At 42.2% G+C, this 25,254-nt stretch overlaps 1 protein-coding gene across 1 annotated transcript in view; it reads left to right on the top strand.

The window, feature by feature from the left end:
• Positions 1–25,254, top strand: part of adgb (androglobin) — a 49,374-nt gene that overhangs the window by 22,498 nt on the left and 1,622 nt on the right. Inside the window, 15 exon segments of the mRNA XM_071527390.1 lie at positions 2,082–2,196; positions 3,501–3,666; positions 4,281–4,430; positions 5,168–5,296; positions 8,111–8,204; positions 10,193–10,324; positions 10,731–10,884; positions 11,857–12,044; positions 12,396–12,562; positions 14,494–14,648; positions 17,180–17,291; positions 20,120–20,271; positions 21,199–21,354; positions 22,993–23,083; positions 23,225–23,339. Coding sequence (XP_071383491.1) covers positions 2,082–2,196; positions 3,501–3,666; positions 4,281–4,430; positions 5,168–5,296; positions 8,111–8,204; positions 10,193–10,324; positions 10,731–10,884; positions 11,857–12,044; positions 12,396–12,562; positions 14,494–14,648; positions 17,180–17,291; positions 20,120–20,271; positions 21,199–21,354; positions 22,993–23,083; positions 23,225–23,339 — 2,076 coding nt within the window.

Genomic DNA, 25,254 nt, shown 5'->3' on the forward strand with positions numbered 1-25,254 from the left:
AACAGTAATGCAGATTTACAGTACTGTAGCAAACTAATTACTGTCACACTATCATACCAGAGAATACTGAAGACTATATATTGATCAACAGTGAAAGGTTGGAGCAAGTATATGAGCAAGCACGGACTGGCAAGCTTTTTGGCTCTTCACAAATTTCACACTCTATACACTCTCTGTAGTGTATGTGTATATTTTTTCACAAATATTAATGATAGTAAACAAGCTGCTGTCCTCCTACATGGAACATACATTTTGATACTTAAGATATTTGACATCACAATACTTTTGAGTCTTTGCTATCAAGATATGTGGGTTTAATAATGCCATGCTTTGATAATAATTAAGTATTGTGCAATGGTACAACAGGATAAGGCTTTTCATTTGTGGCAACTCTTACTCTTACAACTTTTAATTGCCCCTCCGGGATAAATAAAGTTTTTGAGTAGAATTGAATTAACTTCACCAGATAGGTTTGCTGAGATAAGATAATATTGAATATCTCATGTTGCCAAATTCATGTGATGTTCTCCGATTTTAATTCTATAAATGGCAGTCACAACATTTCAACTCTGTGAATTTTTAGGACATGTGGTAAACAGAATGCCATACTTCTTGCATGAAAAAATTGTTTGTCACATTTCACACTTACCCCTCATAACCCTAAGTAACCCTAAGCGATCCTTAACATGGCGCTCATACTGCCAAAGTTAAAGGGATTAAATTCACATCATGGGCACCTGTAATAAAAATATATGTTTTTTTGCTCAGTGCTGTTTGGGGCTTTTGATAAAAGTATCTACCAAATTGAATGCGTAACCTTTTCACCATTGTTCTGATTCCTGCAGCTATACAGAGATCTACTTCAGTTAAGAGCTGCAAAGCTAAAAGTGAGCAGAGGATAGCTGCGTACCTCAGATGCACTGAGAAGCAGTAAAAAGCATCTGTCCTAGTCTCTATTAATGGATGCTAGTTGGCCTAGAAGCAGAGGGCCTAGTTTCTGGGGTCAGGCGGAGGTACGCGGCAGTGCAATTACCACAGAGCCGTAATCACACACATAGCACTCAACTTATCATGCCTATAGGCCCCATGGAATACACTCTCCAAGAAAAAAAAAGCTGATTTGCAATTGCTTTTGTGCAGCAGTCAATCTCAACACTCTTTCTCTTTCTGTCTGTCTCTCTCTATCCATCTCTCTGGGGCACAGTATTTTGCCAGTGTGTCATTTTCTTCAAAGTCTCTCCCCCGCCTCCCTGTGCTCTCTTGATCCATATTATTGGAACATGTTTGATTTGTTCTAGTCTTCTAATTCTTAGGTGTTTCTGTCTGTTTCTCCTTTGTAGATCTCGCCTCTGTTTGTCTCTGCTCTTCTCATCTGTTTTCTCTCCCTTACTTTACTCTTTTTCCGTCTTCCCTCTCCCTCCCATTCATTTTTTTTCCTTTTGCCTCCTTATGCATTTCTCTGTCCTCTAGAGCACTAGCCCAGCTCTGGCCCAGTGCTCATCCATCTAGTTAGGCTGTGATGGCTGAATTATGTAAAGCTAATGGGGCCAGAGAAGTGGGGTTCCTCTCTGTCAGGCCTGACCAGGCCCTGTGAACTCAGCCTGGCACTTGGCAGAGAGGAGATTACACTGCGGCACTGGTGCCTGCTTGACCCAGGCAGTACCACTGGACGGAAACAGAGCTCCACCATTAAGAATTGAAAGGCTTTTTATTAAAGGGGGACGACCTGTTCTTTCATGCATTTGCCCATGATTGTGTGATGTGCATTACCAAAAACTGTGGGGCCACAGGGCGATGGGTGAAGAGTGACCTTTGCACTCTTTAAGATTGGTTGCTTGCAATTTTGGTGACCTAAAAATTTAAGCTGATTCTACTGTTGCATTCACTGTAAGGCACTGCACAGGAGTGTCAGAAAAATGCCTGTAATCTAAATGTAAAATGTGATATTGAGATGGACAAGCCCTGTCTTGTGAGGTTTAGCTAGCAAATAAATACAAAATTATTTGAGTAATTCACAATTGCAGTATACCTGTACTCTGTGTACCTGTGTTCGAAATGCCAACCCATCTCTCTCTCCCCAGACGCCATGTGCTGTGCATCCACACAAGGGCAGCACTGGGCTATCACGTCCACCTGTGCAGCATGACGCCCTTCATCATTGGAGACGAAGAAACCGTCATGCCACACCTCACCAAGGTGAGTGAACCCTTTAGTTATGGATGACCATGCTGGCACGTCCCATAACCCAGAATGTTTTGTAAATTGGCAGGTTCATTTTGGTCCTGAGACCCAGGTTAGATACATTCCAGCTGTGGGGGTCCACCACAGCTAAATGAATGTAAAGGAAACACTGCATAACCCCTTGTTCATTCCCTTGTTCTGTGTCTAAATACACCCAAACCAATCAATATATGGACATCTTCTTTCATCATTGCATCCTTCGTCTTCTTCACTCTATCATCCATCATTACACCAAATCTGCTGCTACAAGAGAGATATAACTTGACAAGTAAATTTCTAATCTAAGGGAAGATATGTGTTTGCTTTCATTTCCTTCTCCACCTCCAACTCACTTCCTCTCACAAAAAGCTTGCAAAAATGCTAGTCACGATACACAAAAACAAACAAGCTGTGAGAGGGGGAGGTAGTGAGAGGGAAGTAGAGTGGTGAAGCAACAAATGTATGAATCAATGAATACTTGATTAATCCCAGTGGGGAGATTGTCTTGCCACGAGCTGCATCAAAAACATAATGAAACAGAAATAGAAAACATACACACATACATACCGATGGCGAGATGACAACGCAAGAGAGTTCATACAAAAAACACAGGATAGAATGACACAGCTACAGAATTGAACTCATTTGAACAAGATGATGGGTTTATTCCAGCTCTTGCTTCGGAAAAACACATCTGGTTAACTAGCATATCGTCATCTTGATAGTAATAGACCGTAGATCTGCACTCTCAATTCTTGCATCGTTTATTTTATTGTAATGCATTTATGGTTGTGATTGCACTGGGTGTCTTATTCACAGCACTACAGTAAGCAGAACAGGCACCTCCAGGTATATTACACATCAGACTGTCACACGTGCGTCTAGCTGGACCACAAAAATAACTTGAGGCATTTTGATGAGACTAATGACACACTCACTCCACGAGTGTATTTTTTTTTTACTCTTATATCAGGCTTTCAGTTTTTTTTTTTATTAAAAAGAATAAACGGAACATTGTTCAATAGCAGCCTGATGTGAGAAACAGTGGTAGGGATGGTAGGAGTGTGGATGTGAAAAAAACAAACAAAACAAAAACAAAACATGCCATTATTTCAACTTCCTTCCAGGGTCCACCTAAGCACAGTTGGCGTAACTAATTTACTGTATGCACTCCCAATGCCTTCCACCAGTGAAATTCTGTTTAATCATATTTTGGGTATTTAATTTGCACCTGTAATCAAACTTGAGATGCTTCCGCACTCCTTTCCGGTGTTGTCCAGGAAAGTGTACGTTTCAATGAGCAGGCCTCGTCTATCCTGAGGGCCCTGGCCAGGGTGGTGGCCTCCTTCAGCGATGAGCAGGACCAGCCAGTAGCCAGGAGGTTCCTGGAAGAGGCCTATTGTCCCCAAAACATCAACACCACCATGGAAAGACGGGAACACCATCGGGTAGCTTGCTTACATACAGCAACCACACTCATACATACGCTGAATTGCTTACATTCCTAAATGTTTTGCAATTGCATACATTTTAATACATGTAAATACGAGTTGCATAATAGTTCCGGTCCTCAGTTCCAGTTGGCTGAATCACATTGTAACGCACATCTGTGACCAAAGAGAATTTAATTAATAAGCTCACCGAAAATCACCATTCATACTTGTACTCATGCGTCACTCAGCAACCACTTTTTTTCAGTTCAATTAATTCAACATTTGAGTGCTTTCTTTTTTAATGCATTGGTATTTTAGCGCCATAGCCACTCAAGGCCGTGCTTTACAGTCATTTAAGAAGAGAAAAATCACTGTAAGGCACAGCCTCTCATGGTTTATTGCTTAAATAAATGCATTTACAATAGTGTAAATCATCAGAATAGCTGGAAGAATTAGCACCCTCGCACCCCCCCACATGCACACACACACACACCCACACACACACACACACAAACACACACACACACACACACACACACACACACACACACACGCACAAACTTCTGTCCTCTTTCTCCTCCCCTCTGTGTGTGTGTATGTGTGCGTTCATGCTTACGTGTGTGTGTTGGTGCCTGTAGGTGTTTAACAAGGCAGTGTACCACATGCTGTCTGAAGCCCTGGACAGGAAGTTGACAGCAGAGGAGCGGTTTGCTGTGCAGGCCCTCACTACTGACCCCTCACTCTTCAGCACTGACACCAAGGAACATGGACCTACATGTAGGAGCCTCTTATGTGTCTATCTATCTATCTATCTATGTTTGTGAGTAAACTTGTAACTAGCGCACCTAATATTAAGTTGCACCCATTTTACACAATTTTGTGTCAGTTGTCTCAAGGTTTACAAATTACTCTTTACCTCTCCTACCGTTCATCTTCATTCCCCTTCATGGCTGTAGTGGAATTAACTTGTGAAATCAATAAGAGATAATAACATTCACATGGATTTACCTAGTCAGTCTATTCCATGGAAAAAGCAGGGCAAGAGTTTATTCCAAAATTAGATACCTGAAAAAAACTGTGACCCTTACTGTAACAGAACACCATTTTTTCCCTCAAAATGCAAATATAGTGTATTGAAATGGCACCTCTCAACTGTTCCTCCTAATATTCATTGCATATCTGTGAAACCTGGGTAAAATAATTCTTTATTTATTTATTTTAACATGGTTGGATCACCAGATCGATGGGGTTTATCATATCAGGATAGATTAAGTAGTGTTAAGGGTTAGGGTTAGAGCGTAAGATTTAATTCGCAGAACTATACACTGAAATTAATGAAGTACAATTTTTAAAATACCTGACTGCAATTGTCTAAACTTTCTGTCACTCATTGTATTGTCCTGTGTGGCAAACCCTGCGTCTCTGGTATTCCAAGAAGGTTGACAGAAGCACTAAGAATTCTATGTAAATACATAGTTTGCACTGCTCTCCTGTCACTGTTTGTTTAGTGGAAGCAGTGTCAGAGCCTCCGGAGGGCTGGGGAGACAGGCAGCCGACAGACAAGGAGATCCAGGCAGTCACCATCCTCCAGGCTGGCTTCAAAGGACACTTGGCACGAGAGGTCCTTAATGCCTCAAAACCTGGTACACACACACACACACACACACACACACACACACACACACACATATCAAAAAGGCACTCACTGTATCATTTCACATTTTAAGCTACAGTATTTGGAGTTTGATGCCCCCTGGTATCAAACTCCAAAAATGTCAGGTAGGGGCGCAAAGCGGAAGAAAAATGAGGTAAAAGAATCAGATAGAAGAGAAACCAAGAACTTGGGACAAAACACTTATCCCACTTTAATATATCAATATTTAAATGTTATCTTTATTTAAAAACAATAGTAAATAGTCCCAAAACTTGGTTTGAAGAAAACAGCTTTAAATTCTGCTTTGATCACATAGCCTCACATGTGGATACTCTTGAAGAAGCAGGGCTATGCAAGGAAATAAAAAATACTTGTCTCCTGCTAGTAGATTCCCATCAAAACAACATGTTCAGTGAACCAAATTGAAACATCTATTTTGTATTTTTATTAGCCTGTCATGATGCCAGTCTGTATCTATAGTTGGGGGGAGCTGGACATGGGAATGCATATTTATTGTTGCTTACCTACAGTATGTGGTGAATGTGTGAGTACTTGTGAGGCATCTGGTGATTGTCTCCCATGGCAGAAAGTGCGATGTTGATGTGGCCTGGCAGTTAGCATGGCCTTTAACCCTGATAGCCATCTCTGTTGAGATATAGAATATAGACTGATTCCATGGGCACACACACACACCCACATACACACATACACATGCTACACCTTCTGCTTCTTTCTTTCACTGTTGAGAGTTAGCCCCGTGGCATATATCAGGCCTCTGGGCAGAGGGACGAATACTTATTGATGAGACTGCCACTCTTACTAATACAGCCTGACAGATGAGGGGGCGGCCAGAGAGGAGAGACACACACACACACACACACACACACACACACACACTATTCCGCCATCAACAGCCAAGCCTCTCAGTTGCACCAGCAAGTGAAAGAGATAGGGAAGAGAAGATAGGGCAGAGAAGATAGAGAAACAGAGACAGAGTGCACATTGGACAGTTTGTGGAGAGGGAGTGAGAGAGATAACATAGAGAAAGAGTGATAAAGAAATAGACTGGGCCTGGGTATTGTGCAGTTGAGCATCGTTTCCCCTGTGACTTTATTTAGCAGTGGTGCTTGGGGGTAATGTTTTGTTTTGTTTCCTTATCCATCCCTGCTTTGGTGCCAATTATGACTCTGTTGCAGGTTGCAGTGCTACATTTTTTTTGCTCTGGATACTTTATCATAGTAAACACATTAATGGTACACATTAGAGTTGTACTTTTTTATGTTTTAGTAAATTATACAATTATTTAAATTTACCATTTTCTCTAGCAGAGGTGGTAATTTTCTTGCTGTGGCGGTGAACCACTGCTGAATGAATACAGAGGAAACACTGGAGGTGAGAGACATGCCCAGACATTCTCTATTTATTGCCAGGGCCTGCAGCTCACTGCGTCCTGTCCAGGCTGGCAGAACACATGACACTCTGTCCCTCTGTCTAACTGCAGGTCACACATATGGGAGTACACACAGTCTCATTAATGCAGCTTTCAAATAAAACTATGTTGTGCTATAGGGTCAGTGGAATCTCATTTAATGTTTTTATGGATTGACTATGTGGCTCCAGCGCACCAAAGGTCATCTGTCTTTGATTTTAATATTCACATCATTATAGAATCCATCTGCCAGCAGCGCTAAAAAATGTTAAGTTGGTGGTTATGTGGCTTAAGCATTAGCCAACAAACACACACACACACACACACACACATACACACACACAAAATGTGCACACATACACAGAGATAAACACATATATACACACACACAGACACAATGCTCGACTTTTATGAAATAGGCCTGTCATAGTTAACTTCTCTCAAATCTTATTCATGTACTAGTCACAAAAAGTGCAGCTTTCAGAGAGGCACTTAATGGCAAAACATCGATCATATTTTAAAAGCACTGCACGTCTAGCTACACTTTGAAAAGCCATTTGGAAAAAAGTAGGAATCTGCCTTTTGCTGTTTTAGCTGACAAAACTAATAATAATATAGCAAATGGCCAGTGCATTCTGTTTGTACCATGGTGTACCTCAAACACCCCGCCGCTCACCCCTCATTTCTCTCTCTTCATCGCTCTCTCTTTTTCCCCTTTCCCTTTCTCCATCTGCCCTCTCTCCCTCTGCCCTCTCTCCCTGTCTCTCCCTTTCTGTCGGTCTGTCTCTCTCTCTCCTCTCTGGTTAAAGAGATGATAGGGGTTCTTCGTCTCCCCATCACCAGGCTTGGCCCCTATAATGGCTGTATTGATTTGGGGAAGTGGCCATCTGAAAAGGAGGGTTGGGCGCGAGGGAGGGAAGGGAGGGAGGGGAGGGAGGAGGCAAGGACGTCTATGCCACATGCCAGATGAGAAAACGGCTGTCATTGAGCTGTCACATCAGCGCATTTCTCTCACTTATGTGCGCAGACACACACAGACTGGGACACACATACCCATGAACACATAGTACTATCTTTCATGAACGGCTCTGTTGTCAGCGTGGTCGCCTGCGTGGCGAGGTGAGTGTCAGAGCGAATGGCAAGGTGTGAACATTCTCCTCGCTTTTGTCACTGAATGAGTCAAAAATGCATTTTACCCCCTATCTTTTCCCTACCCCAAACTAGGTCAACTACAATAATGATGTTTTCATGTCTTTGACTTCAAAGTGGATTGTCTTTCATCTTTTATGGATGCCAGCTACTTTTCTGTGTGTGTGTGTGTGTTTGTGTGTGTGTACGTCTGTATGTGTTTGTGTGTGTGTTCATCTCATCCAGGCACAAAGGAGAATGTGAGAGCATCTAAGACCCTTTTAGACATGTGGCTGAGTGTTGAATCAGATGCAGAGAAACATGCTCTCTTCTTGCTACGGTAAATGTAAAAAGTATAAATATTGAAAAAATACATAATCCTAATGACTAATAATGAATAATGTGTACATAATGTATGAATTTTATACACACACAGTAACACCAAAACGCAGCACACCTCATTAACATAACACACATTCGTTCACACCAACTTACCCTATTATTTGAGAAAATGTAAGTGCATTCCTGCTACAGTATAGAGTGCTAATGCTATGTACATTGCATGGCATCCGTTTAGCCTCTCTCTCTTGCGCTGCATGCCCAGAATCTGCTCCCTCTCCTGGCTGTGTCCTGTGGCGGCTAGGCGGGGAGTATTTTTCCACATTGTGTTCCATCTTTTCCCGGTGGTACCATCTGCTGTTTATCCTCTCTTCGTTCCAATCGGCTAGCGGCGTCTGCCGAATGACCCGCTGCCTGGGGAAGTGTGTGTGTGCGCGCGAGTGTGAGGCTTGGCGGGTATGTGTGTATGTAGCGTCGGGGGTTTGGGGGATGGTGGGCCTTTGAGATTGTACTGATTGATGGAAACATCCACTTCAGTCAAACTCAGAGCTGAGATGTGAAGTGTAGTCACCCTCCTCACATGAAGTCTTTGTTGCTGGGGTTTTGTTAAACTGGCCTTTCATCCATAATACATCTGAATTCAGTTTTGTCCCAGCCGTTGGTGAAATTTATTTTCAGAAAATGTTTTTTGCGACCGTCTTTTCACTATACTGTGTATGTGGTTTTAATTCAGTGTTTTAAATTGAATACTGTGTATATACCGCGTATATAAAATTGTAGTTTCATCATTATCCCTCTTTTAGGTTTTAGGCCTTGTCACAAAGTTGTATTTAACACTCTCTGGAATGTCTCCTCCAGATTACATCACTTGGAGAACAAAGTCAAACGCGCAATAACGCTGAAAACCAAATCAGTTTGTGCAAGACCGTTCACAGATTTGGAATATGTATGAGGTTATATCAAATAATTGAACGCAATCTTTATTCAGGTTATATAATGGCACCAAATGCTATTGCTGGAATGCATTTCAGCTAGGTTATATAGGTATATACTGTATTGTAATCTTCAGACTTGGTCAAATGCCTGTGATTTTTGAAAATGGTGTTAGATTGCTTTGTATTGCTTTTTTGCAGCAATAGGCAGTTAAGTGCATGTCTGGCCAGGCAAAATTAACCCAGTGTTTGTTTTAGTGATTGTATTGGTAGTGAGGTTCTGTATGCAGGCAGCACCGTCTGAAGACATGGATTCACCCTGACACTAATCAATACACAAACATGCTTTGAGATGCACGTCCATAATCAATACCTCGATAAACAATGCTGTTTTGCTTCTCTCAAACAGGGGACAAAAAACAATAATAAAACATACTGCTAAAAGCTTTCCAAAAGCAATCCTTGCAATTCTGAGCTTTACATGCTGCGGTGGATGTTCCAGCTGATCAGTGGCTCTTCTTCAGGCCTTTGCTGTAAAAAATAATGTGCTGTTGGTCAAGTTGTGTGGTTAAATAAGGGTTAAAAAGTCTTTTATTTGAGAATATCGCCACCTACAATCACTTGAGTGAAGTATTAAGGAATTTAAGGAATGTTATACTGAGGCAAAATAACATAGTTTTTCACTGATGGATATTACTGGCAGTTCTACACACAGACACAGAGTAGAATAGACCTGCTGTTGAAGGCAATGTGATAAATGACCTATTCCATTCTATTTTACTTTACTGTTTTTCTCTAGATTATTAATCTACAATGTGGTTTTGACGAGGCACAAGTTTAACTGTAGAGGGTCTCGCTTAAAGTGGCAGTATGTTTTAATGCATCTGCGGTTCAGGCTAGAGAGACCAAAGCTGTAAGAATAGGTGTTGGTCAAAGAAATGTCAGTGTGTGAGTCAATACTCCCTCCTCTCACTCCAGTGTCCTGATTGTACTGACCCCTCATCCCTGGCTCTCTCTCTCTCCTCCTCTCTCTCCTGCTATGATTCCTGTCACACAGGTGTATCCTCAGCCACTCTGAGAAGACAGCAGAGCTCTACCCCTGTCAGCAGGATGAGAGGACCAGAATCACCTTCGATGATTACTCTGTACCCCTCCCGGACACAGCCAACTCCTGGGTCTTGGTCTTTAGGTTAGGACACACAGGCACACCGTACAGGCGGTAGCTTAAAGGTTAGAGAATTAGGCTTGTCGCTGGAAGGCTGCCGGTTTGAATCCCCAGACCGGCTTGGAAAATCTGGGTGAATAAAGTGAATCAGCAACGTTCCTCCCTCAACAAATACTGTCAAGTTGACCTTGAGCGAGGCACTTAACCCTCAGTTCCTCCAGTGAAGCTGCTCAGTGGTCAACAGTGGAAAACTGTGGTTGAGCTGGGCAGCTCCAAAGTGTGAATGTGTCTACCTGTATAAATGTGAAGCATTAAAAGTTAAAGTTCATATTCAGAATTTCAACAAAAACAGGGGATCAGAACAAGGAGAATTTGGTCAGACTTTGTAATTCATTGACTTAATGGTCACTCCCTTGTCTTTTTTGCGAAGAGAGGTGTTCCTGGTTCCTAAGGAGATGCTGCTGGTAGCAAAAGTCTACTCTCCAGCCCCTTGTTGTCTGCTCCACATCATAGATAACGACACAGGAGAGGAGCTGTGCAGAGTCTTCAACAAAGTAGCCCCTCATGTCTTTGAACCCAATAAGGTCTGTTTGTGCTGTAAATTCTTGTGCTACAAAGTGTCAGGTCCTTGGCATTCTGAGGATGTATTTCTTGGTAAATTATTTGCATATCCCCAGATTTCTAATTACCATGATAAAGTGCCTCACTTTAGGAATGCCTCCTGCATGACCTTATCAGAAGCTAGATACAAGCTTGTCATGACTGATGGGTGGCATGCGTCAGCTCCAGTGTTGGGGTCGTTACTCACTACACTACTTGTTACTTTTAAAAAAAAGTAACGCATTACTTTACTTATTTATTCCCTGTAGAAAGTACACTACTCGTTACATTACTTTCGCGTTACTCCGCAACATCGCCTGAGATGCATTGTCACGTAATTGCCAGTTAACAATATAACGTTAAACCTTACATATGCCCACATATCAGCACAAATCCCTATCCTAATAAGGAAGCAATCACCTAATAAGGCATCACTCTGGGTCCGGGGGTCTTTCACTACTAGTTTTGTGTTAGCATGTTGCTTTTGCAGGTGCTTGGAGAGATTTGATGTCGTGTTCACAGCAGTGGATAGTTGTTTCTGGCCTGGGCACAGTTTGCACTTTACCGTCACATTCTTGTCCTTTCGCGCAAAAAATTTGAAGTAATGTGCATATCTTCACCCCTCAAAAGTTGTAGACCGCTCTGCCATTTACTTTGTAACGCGTTACCCCCAACACTGGTCAGCTCAATATAAGGAGAGGGAGTGTCCTTTTCCTCCCTGACACATAATATGTCATCAATGCCAGCCAATCGGGGCTGGTGTAATGATATTGGAGTTGCTATATACAGGAGGTATTCCCAACATTAGACATAAAATTAATTCTGAAGAGTACAGTAAATGCAAATTTCTCTTTGCTGTGAATGCAAATTTCTCTTTGCTGTCTTTGCATCTGTCTCACACACCTCCCTCTGTAAGTAAAGATGTCTTGACATCATGTGTAAATCTCTCGTTGCAGCTTGGCTATACCTTTGTAGCAGAGGCGTTCACACCTGAAACTCCCCTTGTTGGTGCCAAGTGGACGATGCGGCTGATTGGATCAAGGGAACCCCTTCCACAACTGGCCTGTGAGAATCCACTCAGCAACTTCTCAGTGAAGGAATTCCGGGATTATTACATTCCCAATGACAAAAACATCATATGTCGGTAAGACAGAGGATTATGAGGCATTCAGGTTAAGTTGATTCATCATGACATGGTTTATATTGATCAATGAGAAATTCATTGTTGTTCAGGACGTCCAGTATTTATCAAGTCTCTCAGCTCTCACTTAGTATTGTCATCCTTTATGTGAATGAAAAACTGACACTTCAGTTGAAAATTCTACGACACGTCACTTTTGAAACCCTTTCAAACTCCTTTGGATAATCTCAAAAATGCATGGTGGTCAAGCTAAAAACAAGGCTGTTTTCCTTAGTTCCTGAAAAGTTGACATTAAAGGTGGTTTGAGAGACTAATGATACTCCAACAACAACAACTGTTGGAACATTTCCACAGCTACTCGGTCAAGGTGACAGCGGACCACCTGGGAACAGTCCAGTTCCAGACATCAAAGCCAGACGTAATGATCTGTCTGTCCATCCTGGACCATGAGAAGGAGGTGGCCCGCAACACCGGGAAGGGCCACGTGGTCATTCCTGTGTTCCGCTTCCAGTCCAACAGAGGTGAGTCGTCCACTGGTTTGGGGAGTAATAGATGAAGCAAACCCCTCCTGAATCTTGGCAGAAGATTTGTTAGATTGCCACATAATTATCTGTATCTCAAAAACTCAGGCTACATATAAGCTCAGTGACATTTGTCAGCTACATAATTTAATCCTCCACTAAAGACATATGAAAGCAACTAAACATCAGTGTCACTGTTGTGCCATTCTAAAATTCTAAAAGTTTGTTTTTTTGTTATTCTCTTGATAATAGCATATCTATTAGTTATAGACTCTATTACCACTTTTAAAAGTCCTATCCAGGACCTGAGAACAGTGTCACCCGTTGCCTCACCTCTAGTTTTGTAGATGGTTATTTTGAATCATTACTTTGTAACATTGTGGAATTGTGGGTTTGCGCTGCGGGAGCTATGACCAGTACTCTTGACTCTTGTTTGTTGTTCAAATCTGTAGCTTGTCATTGTTAAATTTGCACAACTAAAAGGCCTGAGCCACTTCCACTTTGGTCCTGTAACCCAAAATGAAGGAAATTGACAGTCCCAAAAAGCTACATGAATGGACAATGTGATGTAATATATTACATCACACAGCCCGCATATTGAGCAGACATCAAACAGCAGGGCTCCCATCTGTAGCCACTTCCCGTCCACCAATATACTAACCTTACAAATTGCTTTTGTGGATTTATGATTTATTAGATAGTATACAGTGGTGAGAAATATGGAAGAGAGAGGGGATGATATGCAGTAAAAGTCATGAGCAGGGTTCAAGCCCATGACATTGCAAGTACATTTGTGCATTACCCACTGAGGCACCAGGATGCTCCTGCCTTATAATTATTTTGAATTTACACGTGGTTTTCACTGAGATTAATTTAGTTAATTAAACATAAAAATGACTGCAACTTTATTGCACACTTTATTGTTATAGCAATGTTCTATCAGACAATGGCAGGCTGGCTAGGCAGTGAATAGTGGCAAAATCCCATTCAACACCCATACTGTGAACCCTTCGTTTGACTCCTCATACACACACACACACACACACACACACACACACACAGAAATGAAACATCACATCCTGTAGTCACTGCCCTTAACAAGTGCTGTTAATAAAACCTTGTTAAAAAAAGTTATTTTTTCCATCCTCATTAAGCTTTGATCAGTTGCTCTCTATCTCACAGAAACAGTTGTGCTTTGTGTTCTTTGTTCTCTCTCACCCCTCCTTTTTGTGTCAGTTTTATGAACAGAGCAGCATGCCACACAGTTAGTTTTAGTGGCAGCCCTGAAACCGTCCCAGAATCCATGAATAGTATATCAGTTAGGCCGGTAGCCAGCCTGCCATTCAAACTCAGGCTACAAATTCATCACGCCAACTTGTTTTCCCTGCTACTTAAAACACACTAGTTTACTTGGGGTTGATCCCCCCCACCACCAGATAGCTTGACAGTGGTTTTAGCCTTCAGAGTTGTGTAACTTGTTGAGCTGGGATTATGGGCAAAGGGACTTCAAGGACAACATTTTTAAACTGAGTGGCAGTATGGACTGTAAAGCTGTGTGGAGCTGTAGTCAATTTTATTTCCTCACAGACACATGGTTAAAGCAACAGTTCAAAATAACATTTACTCTACCACTACACTGTGGCAATTTCCATGGAATATAAATTAGATTCGGAAGAAATTGGTTGATTGTAGATTAAGTAATATTGCTTTGACTTTCTGCCATGCTAGCCATGATCAACAGTAAAATATGGGCAGACAGTGGAACTAGAAGCATTAGAGACAAAAACCTGCCTCTCAATCTGTCTTTAGTCTGTCTTTCAGTTCATGCTTGTGTCGTGTCAGTAAGAAAAGGAAAGCTTGCTGACCACTCTCATCCTTTCTCGGATATGAATGCTTAATTTAACATCCTGTGTGTATATTGCTGGTTACAGCCCCCGCCTGCACAGCCCTAAGTGCTGAGGAGAACCAGAAGGGATCCCCCACCCAGGACAAGGGGGTCAAGGCGACAGACGCTCCCCAACAAGGAGAAGGAGAGGAGGTCACAGACTCCTGGTCTGACCAGAACCAGCCTCCCACGGAGACTATGGTATCACTGACAACTGACAACTGTCTGTGTGTTATCTGCTCCTGCTCAAACACTTTTCTGATGTCATGTGCACGCCAACACAAGCGTGCATCGCTCTTTTCCTCTCCTATCTCTGGCTCCCGCTTGCTTATTCCCTGTCTACATATCTATTTCTCACTGCCAGATACTCATACTCTCCTACACACGAGTGTGCACGCACACACACACACACAGACAAAATATATGCAAGAGAGGAACAGCAGAAAACTAAAGGGGTGGTTTTGTTGTTATTGTGTGTCTTATCAGTGCTTGTCAGGGAGCCAGTGATTTGTACATGATTTATGAGTCCTCACTCTGTTGTCTGAAGACCTCCCTCTCTAACAGTCCTATTGTCGTACACACACACACACGCACACACACGCACACACACACACACACACACACACACACACACACACACACACACTTTTACCCATGTTACAGTGTATACAAGCCCATAAAATTGTGAAAATCAATTAAGGTTTATTTGTTTTGCTGTAATGATGGAGGTGAATGTCATTTATACATCTGGACACGACCCATCATTTTAATGGCACCTCGGTAACTGCTTACACCACATAAATAAGTGTGATTAATTTGTCATTTACTGCAGTTGATTTAGCCTTTTAGTTACCAACATGGTTTTCTAGGTGTAAATCAGAACCTGTCCTATTTGCAAAATGAAAACAATCATGGCAGGATTTTTTTTTATTGGTCACACCCATACCATGTTAGAAATACTTTTTAGGGCTGAGCCTCTTCAGCACTGTTCATCTGTTTGAGAATGCAGAAAAACACTAATAAAAAAAGTAACACAACAGTGTGGTGACATCAGTAGTAATGAGACAGATCATGTCGGATCCCATAGATCAGCAGCAGCCCGGAATGAAGAAGTATTGATCAGGATTAACAGGGGTTAGAGCAAAGGGTCAATGATCAAGGCACTGTTTTGCCCTGCAGGAGCACACACCAGACATATTGATGCAGAGTACCTCAATGGCTGACTGGTGGTGTAGGTCCCTACACTGTAATCTTTTGGGGCTTAAACGCACACCTGCACACAAGAAGAAAAAACAAATCGACATTTGCCAGTGTCTCTGTTTTATTTTATCCATAGAGATGTATATGGTGTTAAAGGAATACATAACAATGCAATTGCTCTCTTTTTGGTTATACTATAGCAGTAAACATCAATCCTGGTTAAAATGTTACTGTATATGGCTAATTTGCTGTTTTTGTCTAAAACCACAGTATGTCTCTTGCTCTAGTGGTTTGAATCTCACCTTGGAATTTTGTTGAAACTCTGTATTTTTTGTGCAGTGTGATGGATGTGGGAGTTACCACCCCTGATATAGTCTTGGCTAACAAGCCCCCTGCCTCTCCCTCCCTTTGTGTCGACTGCAAAGCCTCTGCTTCTGTCAAAGAGGGCAGAGAACAGCCAAAACAGAATTTGCAGTTTAAGATCTCTGTCTCTCTCCATTAGGGTTGCAAAATTCCGGGAATTTTCAAAGTTGGAAACTTTCCATGGGAATTAACGGGAATTTATGGGAATTAACGGGAATTTATGGGAATAAACGGGAATAAACCAGGAATTTACGAAATTGAAGGTGTGCTCTTAATAGGGAACTTAAATATAGTTGGGGAAAATATATTTTAGCATAATCCTGACTAAAACAACCAGATATCATGCAAGTACAGTTGAATATCTATGCTATTCCTCAATCACATGCACACATAGCACACTGCTTACTGCAGGGCTATTGAGACCACGCCCCCTACATGCACTGTGCATTCCTGTGCATTTTTGTTAATTTTTGAATGGGTTGGGTCGGGGGGATGAGTAATATTTAACTCAACATTCATGTTTTTGTTCTTCAATGAAAGAATTGATTGTTCAATAAAATATTTAACACTTGATAAAGTTCTACTTACAAATAAATCTGTTTTAATTGTATTATTTTGGATGGATGTCTGCTTATAACAAAACAAATATTTATGCTTGGATATGATACCTTTCCATTAAATTACCCTCAATTCCCAGTTAATTCCCATAAATTCCCATAAATTCCCATAAATTCCCATAATTCCCATGGAAAGTTTCCAATTTGGAATATTTCCAAAATTCCCCAGCTTAACTTCCCATGGAAATTTACCGGAAATTTACCGGAAACTTTCCGGAAATTTACCGGAAATTTTCCACCCCTTTGCAACCCTACTCTCCATGGACCATCACCACTAGTACAGCGTACAGCTCTTTGTTCATGTAATGGCATGTGTCTTGTGTTGTCCTTGAGTGTATTTTGTTGATACTATATGTCTTGTGCTGTATAGCCCATGTCTTTCATTGCTGCCAAGGTTTTCAAACGTCTTGACCAATACAGTTTTGCACATTATAGTTTGCATTATGTGTGTTATTTGTCTATCACTCTGTGTTTCTACTCAGTGTAATATCTATGTGTATTTTGTGATGCAGTGGGTGTTGTACACTGACTTTACTTTGCTGTGTTTCACAGGGTCATAAATACATGGTGCAGGCAGAGGTGCTTTATAAGAGCTGGTCTCTGGATGGATCTCAGCTGGCCTTTGTCCATATGCTCAGAGACTTGGAGAAGAACGAATCAAAAGGTACATATTTAAGTCAGTCACCAAATCCACGTCTAACACTCAGCCACTCTGAGTCGCCCTAGGGAAAGCCAGTCACCCCAGCCTTACACTACAGCTAGCTGGAGCCAATTGAAACTCTGGGATATTATTAAACCCACCCTACTGAATGAATTGAAGGAAAGAAAGTCAGTGTTATATTTTGCTGCACTTGAAAACATGAAAAATATGTATTCTCTAATAATCCACATATTTGGTTTAATAACATGAGTCTTGATCTGAACATCCAAATGAATTCCAGTGTTATCAGTCCATATTCCCATTATGCTTGGTTCAAACATCCCCAAATATCCCTATAATGGATCTGGGATTTCATTTTTGTATTATTGCATTTCAAAAGTGTTCTGCGTTTGGGCCCTGAGTTCTGAATACCTTTTCTAATATGCCCTCAATATTTGTTTTAGCAAAGCTTATTCTTTCTGCACCATGTGAAATGTGCCAGATATTCAGCAGGCAGTGTCAGGGGCCAAGGCAGACGCTGTTTGTTCTTCACTTCCGCTAGCCAGGGGCCTGTAATCACAAGCCTAATGAAAGCCAAATGAATACAGCTGCTTTCGCAGATCACAGTGTGTGATTTCTTGTGCCCACTGGTCATTGGCTGAGACAGTAACCCTCTCCTCTGCTACCACCTCTGCTTTGCTGCCTTTTATCATGCTACACAAATTGGAACGATTGGAAAATCAGGGCTTTGAAATCTCCCGAAAGCTTCTTAAAAATTCTAAGGGGATGAATTAATTGCAGCACGAGTGTGGATGTTGATGTGAAAGAGGTGCTGCATGGGTGACAATTTGCATGATCGCCTGAAGAGAGAGGCCAGCCTGCTGTCATTAAAATTCTCATTGTCTTTTCTCTGTCACTCCTGACAATAGTCCCTCTATTTACCCATTCAGTTAGCATGGCATGAAGTCTAAGCATAGTGCGTGCGTGTGTGTGTGTGGGAGCCATTCCTAAATTGACATGTACAAGCCAGATATCAGATATATTTTGACTCTAGAGGAAGACAAACCCTTGTTTATATATTTACTGTCACATGAATAGCCATGTGTGATTTTTTGTCACTGCTTAAATATGCTGTGTGTCATAAGTCTGTTCGTCTGTATGTGTCTGTGTGTGTGGATGTCTGCGAGCATCTTAAGGTTTTTCGCCCTTCTATGCTTGTGTGTGTGTGTTTGTCGATATGTGTATGTGTGTCTGTGTAGGCAAATGTCCACACAGTCCTCCTCTGGTTTTCCAATAAGCTGGAGAAAGTGGGTCAATGGCAAGTCAAATGAAGTTGGCTCTTGCCCCCCGGTGCCCTGGGAAATATCTCAGCAGGAAAGTGAATTAATTTCGCCCAGTTTAACTCTGTCTCAGCGGTGAGGCTGTGCCCTTGATCATGCTCCCTACATGCTACATGGATACACACGCTTTATATGCCATGCCAAGCTTTGAAGCCTCTTTAACAAGCTGTTGTTTGCAGTGGAAACACTATACTGCGCATGTTTCCTGCATTCACATTTACAGTATGCAGTTTCAGTTTAAACCCTAATAGAGTATATACAGCTGCACCAGTCAGCCGTCAGCAGTACATACAGCTGTACGTACAGCTGTTCACATAGCTGTACTAGTGGTTTTCACTCCCTTGCCAACCTTCTCCACATTGTCTTTACTGTCTCGACGGTAGAATACACTTGTAGTATCTAGAAAAATGGTGTTTTATGCTTGCAGTGAATTAAAGCTTTTTTGATGCATTCTATACATGTACAGGTTTGTCCAACTGAGATGAAAATCAGTTTTTGATGAAAGGCTTAGCCAGAAATGACAACAACAACACTGATTGGTATGGTATTTAGATCCAATTTGAGCATTGAATTTCAGCATGACTTGTGATAAGAATAGCTCAATGAGCATACAGCATGGTTCCAAAACCCTTCAGGCAGAATGACAGGGTGTCAGCTAAATGATGGATTATCATGCCTCTCTATATCAGAGAAGTGGGACTCATAGTTGATGCTTCATCTAAGACGTGAATTGTATTCATTTTAGCTATAAAGTGCAACAGTGCCATCTAGCACACATACTACCATACAACATACATTTGCCCACACAGACACACACTCTCTCTACCGATGAGCTTTACTTGTACTCGCTAGAATATGAAGAGCTTATTTATGGGTACTGATTACTGATTTGGTAAAATTTCATTTTGAAATTGAATGCATACAATTTCACATGGTATGGACAAAATAATTGCTTTAGCCCTTCACACTGTAATGAAAAGGCCTGTGAACGGTTTGGCAAAGAAGTGATGATCTTGCACAAGTTCTCCATTGTCAATACTGGGTTGGAATGTTTTTATAATTGCCACTAAATCTCTGCCTGTACTCCACCATGATAATGATAATACTGACATGAAGTGAGACTTACAAAGTGTGCATACTGTACGCTTACTAGAATATAGTGAGAATCTCTTAGTGGACGCTGGGACAAACACAACCACTTGGTAAAACATTTTACTTTTTACCGTCCGTATGGCCATATGACTTACTAAACCATAATCAAACCAGTTTTGGCTGCCTCAGATATCCATCATTTTGTCACTCACTTTCATGTGGAAAACATGAATGCTTGTTAAAGACAGTTTGTGAGTTTTTTGTTACTACAATATGACTATTGCTCATAGTGTTGTATTCACAGCACAGGGATTAACACCATTACGATTTTGCCAGCATTTGTTAAATGAGTGCACAACAGAAAGAGTGGATGACGATAACAAAAGTTAACCCATAACCACTGTATGTGAAAAGTAGGAGGGGACAAGCATGATGAACTGACCCATTCAGCCAGCGCGGAGACCCCAAGCAATGATGGGCTCAAGTCTGCCATACCCAAATCCAACCGCAAAGGCAAAGGTGACAAGGAGAAGCCAGCCGCCGGCTCCAAACCTGGCTCCAGGCAGGAAACGGTAATACAACAGTAACTCTACCTTACCTTACTCTACCTTACACTTGCAAATTGGGACCAATATTATATTTTGTCTCAGTATACTCAAGATAAGTTTTGTCAAATTGCATTTCCAAATAATTACGCTCTTGGTTTCATTAGCTTGTATTTCATTGGATATTCTCACAAAAATCACATTAGCGTGGTACCCACTTATGTCCTGTCCAAACCACGTATATTTACATGGTGAACCAAATCCCAACATAAATTTTGTAATATTTTTAGCTTTTGTCAGCCATGCCAACTTTTACATATTTGGCTGACACCACTGTCAACAGACTCTTAACTCTGTAATGCTAACAGACAAGTAGCATCTCCAGCAAATTAACAGTACCCCTCAAGTACCAAGATGTCCTGTGTGTATCTTTATTACTGACATTTGCTTTCATCATACAGTATAATCTTGTGGTTTATCATTCTCAGAATAATGGTCTTGGTTTAGTAGTCGCAGCCACAGCTGCTTGATAAATCTCTGATCCATGTATAATTGCTTTTCATTCTCTGCTGCTCTGCACGTCAAACGCTAAACACAATGAAATTTGAAAGGCATATTTTCAGAATAGTGGTCCCCTTCAATAAATTTCCATTTTGAATGTTTTTCCTGCGTTGGCGGCGTGAGATGGGCGGAGGTAGAGGAGGTAATGATCTCTGAATATATGAACTAAAAATGATCTATTATTTACAGTGATGATGAGACAGCTGAACAGGACACAGAGTTCTGGCTGGCTGGCTGACTGGCTCTGTACCAGACTGTCTGAGCTGCTCACTGAAAGAGACATACTCATAATGTGTTGTGGTACCGTGACCTTCATCTGAGCTCTTTGTGTGTGTGTGTGTGCATGCGCATAAGATTTAATCTAAAGTTTGTGTGCTTTTTTTGTGTGTGCAGAGCCTGGACCTGACCAAACCTAACTGGATGCTGCGTGTGGTCAGCGAGCAAAGCAAAGCAGAGAGCATCGAGGTGAAGAAGGACACAGAGAGAATGGACAAGATCAAGGCCATGAAACAGGCCTGGGAAATGGCTGAGCCTGGCCGATCTGTCAAGGTAACAATACACACAGACATACTAACTAGGAGTGTGTTGGCATATTGGTTTCAGTGTATACTGCAGTAAATGCAGTAATGCCACCATTTTCTGTTATTGTGACTATTGTGTTATTGTGATTAGCAACCTGTTCAGATGACAAGATGAACACACTGCAGCACAGCACTATTTTGCAGAGCTCCTCTCCCATTCGGTCAACACATGTCACATGCTCACACTCACACTCAGAATAATAGCAAAGCCAGAAAGACAGTGTTCAGTGTAGAAATGTGAGATTTAAATCTATGCTTCATAAAATGTGTTTTGTAACTATTTGTATTGCTTTTAACAAACATAAGGCTAATGCTGATAAATACCGTTATAATACAGGCTAATCGTATAATACCATGATTTTACCTTGAAAATGTAATGCAGGCCCTTGCCTACCACACACACACACACACACACACACACACACACAGCACAGCACAGCTGAGTATGTGGGTTGCGCTCATGTAAAATTTGCCAAATCTTCTCTGCCAATGCCAAACAGCTTATTCTGCTGTTGCTATTGACTCTTGTTTGGTGTTGTTTGGTGGATTGGATGATTGAAGTCTATCAGTAACAAGGAAGAAACAAGACATATTGGCAATTTTACAATTTATTCATTTAACAAACAGTCAGGAGCCTCAGTAGCGTGTGGAAGAACCATACACAGCCACAACAGCCTGGCACCTCCTCCTCATGCTGGTCACCAGCCTGGTCACACACTGCTGTGGGATGGCATTCCACTCCTCAACCAGGATTTGTCGCAAGTCAGCCAACGTGGTTGTGTCGGTCACTCTAGCACGAACAGCACGCCCAAGCTGATCCCATAAGTGTTCAATTGGGTTGAGGTCAGGACTGTTGGCAGGCCATTCCATTCTCTCTACTCCCAAATTCTGGAGGTAGTCTCTGATAAACCCCGCTCTGTGGGGGCGAGCGTTGTCATCTTAGAGGATGGAGTTCGATCCCAGACTGTGGAGATATGGGATTGCCACTGGTTGCGGAATCTCATCTCGATATCTCTCTGCATTGAGATTGCCTCCAATGATGGCAAGCCTTGTTTTTCCAGTGATGGAGATGCCGCCCCACACCATCACACTGCCTCCACCAAAAGGTGTTACTCTATCGGTGCAGCAATCAGCATAGCGTTCTCCCCGTCTTCTCCACACTTTGACCCTACGATCCAACTTCCATAGGCAGAATCTGGACTCATCGCTGAACATAACGTTCCTCCACATGTTCAGGTTCCAGTGCAGGTGCCAATCAGGTACCTGATTGTCAGCACCTGGGGGTACCGGAAGCTCAAAACAAGAGTCAATAGCAACAGCAGAATAAGCTGTTTGGCATTGGCAGAGAAGATTTGGCAAATTTTTCATGAGCGCAACCCACATACTCAGCTGTGCTGCTCATCCCACAAATGCATGTTCCTTACAAACGAGGCACCATTTAAAAGGGAAATAAACAGGCTTTCCAACTGTATAAAATGTATTGCCAAGAAGCATTGTTACAACAGAGAAATAATCTACCAAACACAAATTTCTGAACTTTTTGTTCGATGTTTATATATATACAAACACACACATAGAGTATGAATGTGTTATGCTGTGTTTTTAGGCCTTGCAGTCTCGTCAGAAGTTTCTCAACAAAGTCCAGCCTGGAGCGAGTGGTGACATACCTAACGAAGACACAGAGAGCAGTGAGCCTGGTAACCCCACACACACACACACACACACACACACACACACACACACCACACCGATTCGTAGGCTTAGCAGTAGTTTGTGGCTTGCTCTGCTTGTCTTATATATTATGGTAATGAGGCCTTTTCTGATTGGCTCTTTTGCAGCTGCTTCCAAACTTTCTCCTGGCACGCCTCTTAGTCCGTCCAGTCAAGAGTTGACTCTCATCCAGCCCAATCCCTCGCACTCACATGTTCCCATGGACTACACTCCCTTCATCAGGTTTGTTCACTCTCTCTCTCTCTCTCTCTCTCTCTCTCTCTCTCTCTCTCTCTCTCTCTCTCTCTCTCTCTGTCTCTGTCTCTCTTTTTTCCCCTGCTATTTCTGTCTCTTTCTTTGTTGGGACAGTAGGAATCATGGTATAAAGTTAGGTGATGATGAGACCACATGCTAAGCCTACAGGGGATCCAAGAAGAGCAGGTCACCACACCATCATGTGGGCACATTCAAACTTTACTTTGCAGACTTCAGTCCTTGGGTTAAGATCTGTAAGCTTGTCATGTAGTTCCACTCTGGTTTATCAGGTTTATATACCTCGCTGTAATAGACCTTGGTTCCGTCTGTTCCATTGGACAAACTCTCATCTCAGCTGTAAGGGGAGAAGGGGAGAACAATATATATTGTAAATACAGCCCAGACAGACTCATCATCCCACTGTATTTGTCCAGCACTATTTCATTTTTCTCTGTCTAAGTCCTGTGGGCAATGTGCAGTATACAGTCTGCTTGCCTAATCCCACTGTCGAATCACTCCGCTCTGCTAGCCTTGCGAGCTGGAATTAAGCCTTAGTTGTAAGGCCTGATTCTACAAAAGACGAGGGGAGAGAGAGTGGGAGTATGTGAGGTGATTGTGTGTGTGTGTGTGTGTGTGTGTGTGTGTGTGTGTGTGTGTGTGTATCTGTGTGTTTGTCCGTGTACATGCTTGCTATATATGTGTACATGCCAGCGTCCCTCCTAACCTATCCTTGTCAGCAGATTGGTCGATGCAATACCTGCAGGACATTGCTGACTTCCTGTGTTCATGACCTTTGCTCCCATCAGTGCTGTGAACAGCAGTGTTACAAGGCTACACACACACACACTCCCTTGCCTGGAAGGGCAACGAATGGACTCACAGCAATGATACCAATATTATATAGACACACAGGAAGAATTGGGGCTAAGTTGAAAAAAAACCAACAAGTAAATAAAAAAGTAGAGGGCACACACTTGCCCCCAGATCAAAGATTCCCCAAACACCCTCTAGATCATCATCCCAGTAGTAGCAGTACACACACCTGATTGCTATGCTAGCTGCAGAGCCAAATGTATTGCAACAATAGGAGGACATAAATTAACTTCACTATATAATTGGCTTCTGATGGGTGATGTCACCCAAAGGTTCAGCTCCAGCTGATTTTTGTGTGCTGATAATAAAGGACTTGGTTAACATCAGCCAACTTTTCTTTGGCCATAGAATACGAATGGATTCTGGTTACTTATGTTGCTTGTGGTGTGAATGCAAAGTTACTGTCAGAAGCACCTATCAGCTCCCTGTTTGTCACTGTGTAAAGAGTTAACTTTTGACCTGTGTCAGCGAGTGTTCTTCTTAAGGGAAGTCTCCCTCTACAGTTCACCCCTGAGACTAACACTCCCATTGCTCTTCTCCTCTCCCTCCCGCCATCTATCTCTCTCTCTCTCTCTCCCTCCATCCTTCCATCTTTCCATGCCTCCCTCGCTCCCTCCATCTCTCCCTCTGTCCGTCCCTCTCCATGATAAATGAGATGATATTTGGGTCTGTTAATTAGAGAGCTATTTCAGGGCCCCGATGAGCTCGCCGCTCCAGCGGGATGTGCCCCTCTCTCTCACCCCTCCATCCTGTCTTAGTGTGTGTGTGTGTGCGTTGGCGTGCGTGTGTGTGTGTCCGTGTCCAGCTTCTAATGGCTGCTGACACCGTGCCCTGCGATTCGGGCCAGGAGAGAGATCCTGAGGAACAGTCTATTAGGAGAGTCTGATTAGTCTGCAACACCCCTCTCTCTCTCTCTCTCTCTCTCTCTCTACATGCACAAGACCCTGATAGGCTGCCTCATAGATACACACTCATACACACACACACACACACGCATGCCAACTTTAAAGTATTTGTGCTCGCACACATG

The sequence above is a fragment of the Centroberyx affinis genome, unplaced genomic scaffold, assembly GCF_046629955.1.
Source record: "Centroberyx affinis isolate AG114_WGS23_722 - 3 ecotype Tasmania unplaced genomic scaffold, CSIRO-AGI_Caff_v1 ptg001527l_1, whole genome shotgun sequence".
NCBI classification, from domain to species: domain Eukaryota; kingdom Metazoa; phylum Chordata; class Actinopteri; order Beryciformes; family Berycidae; genus Centroberyx; species Centroberyx affinis.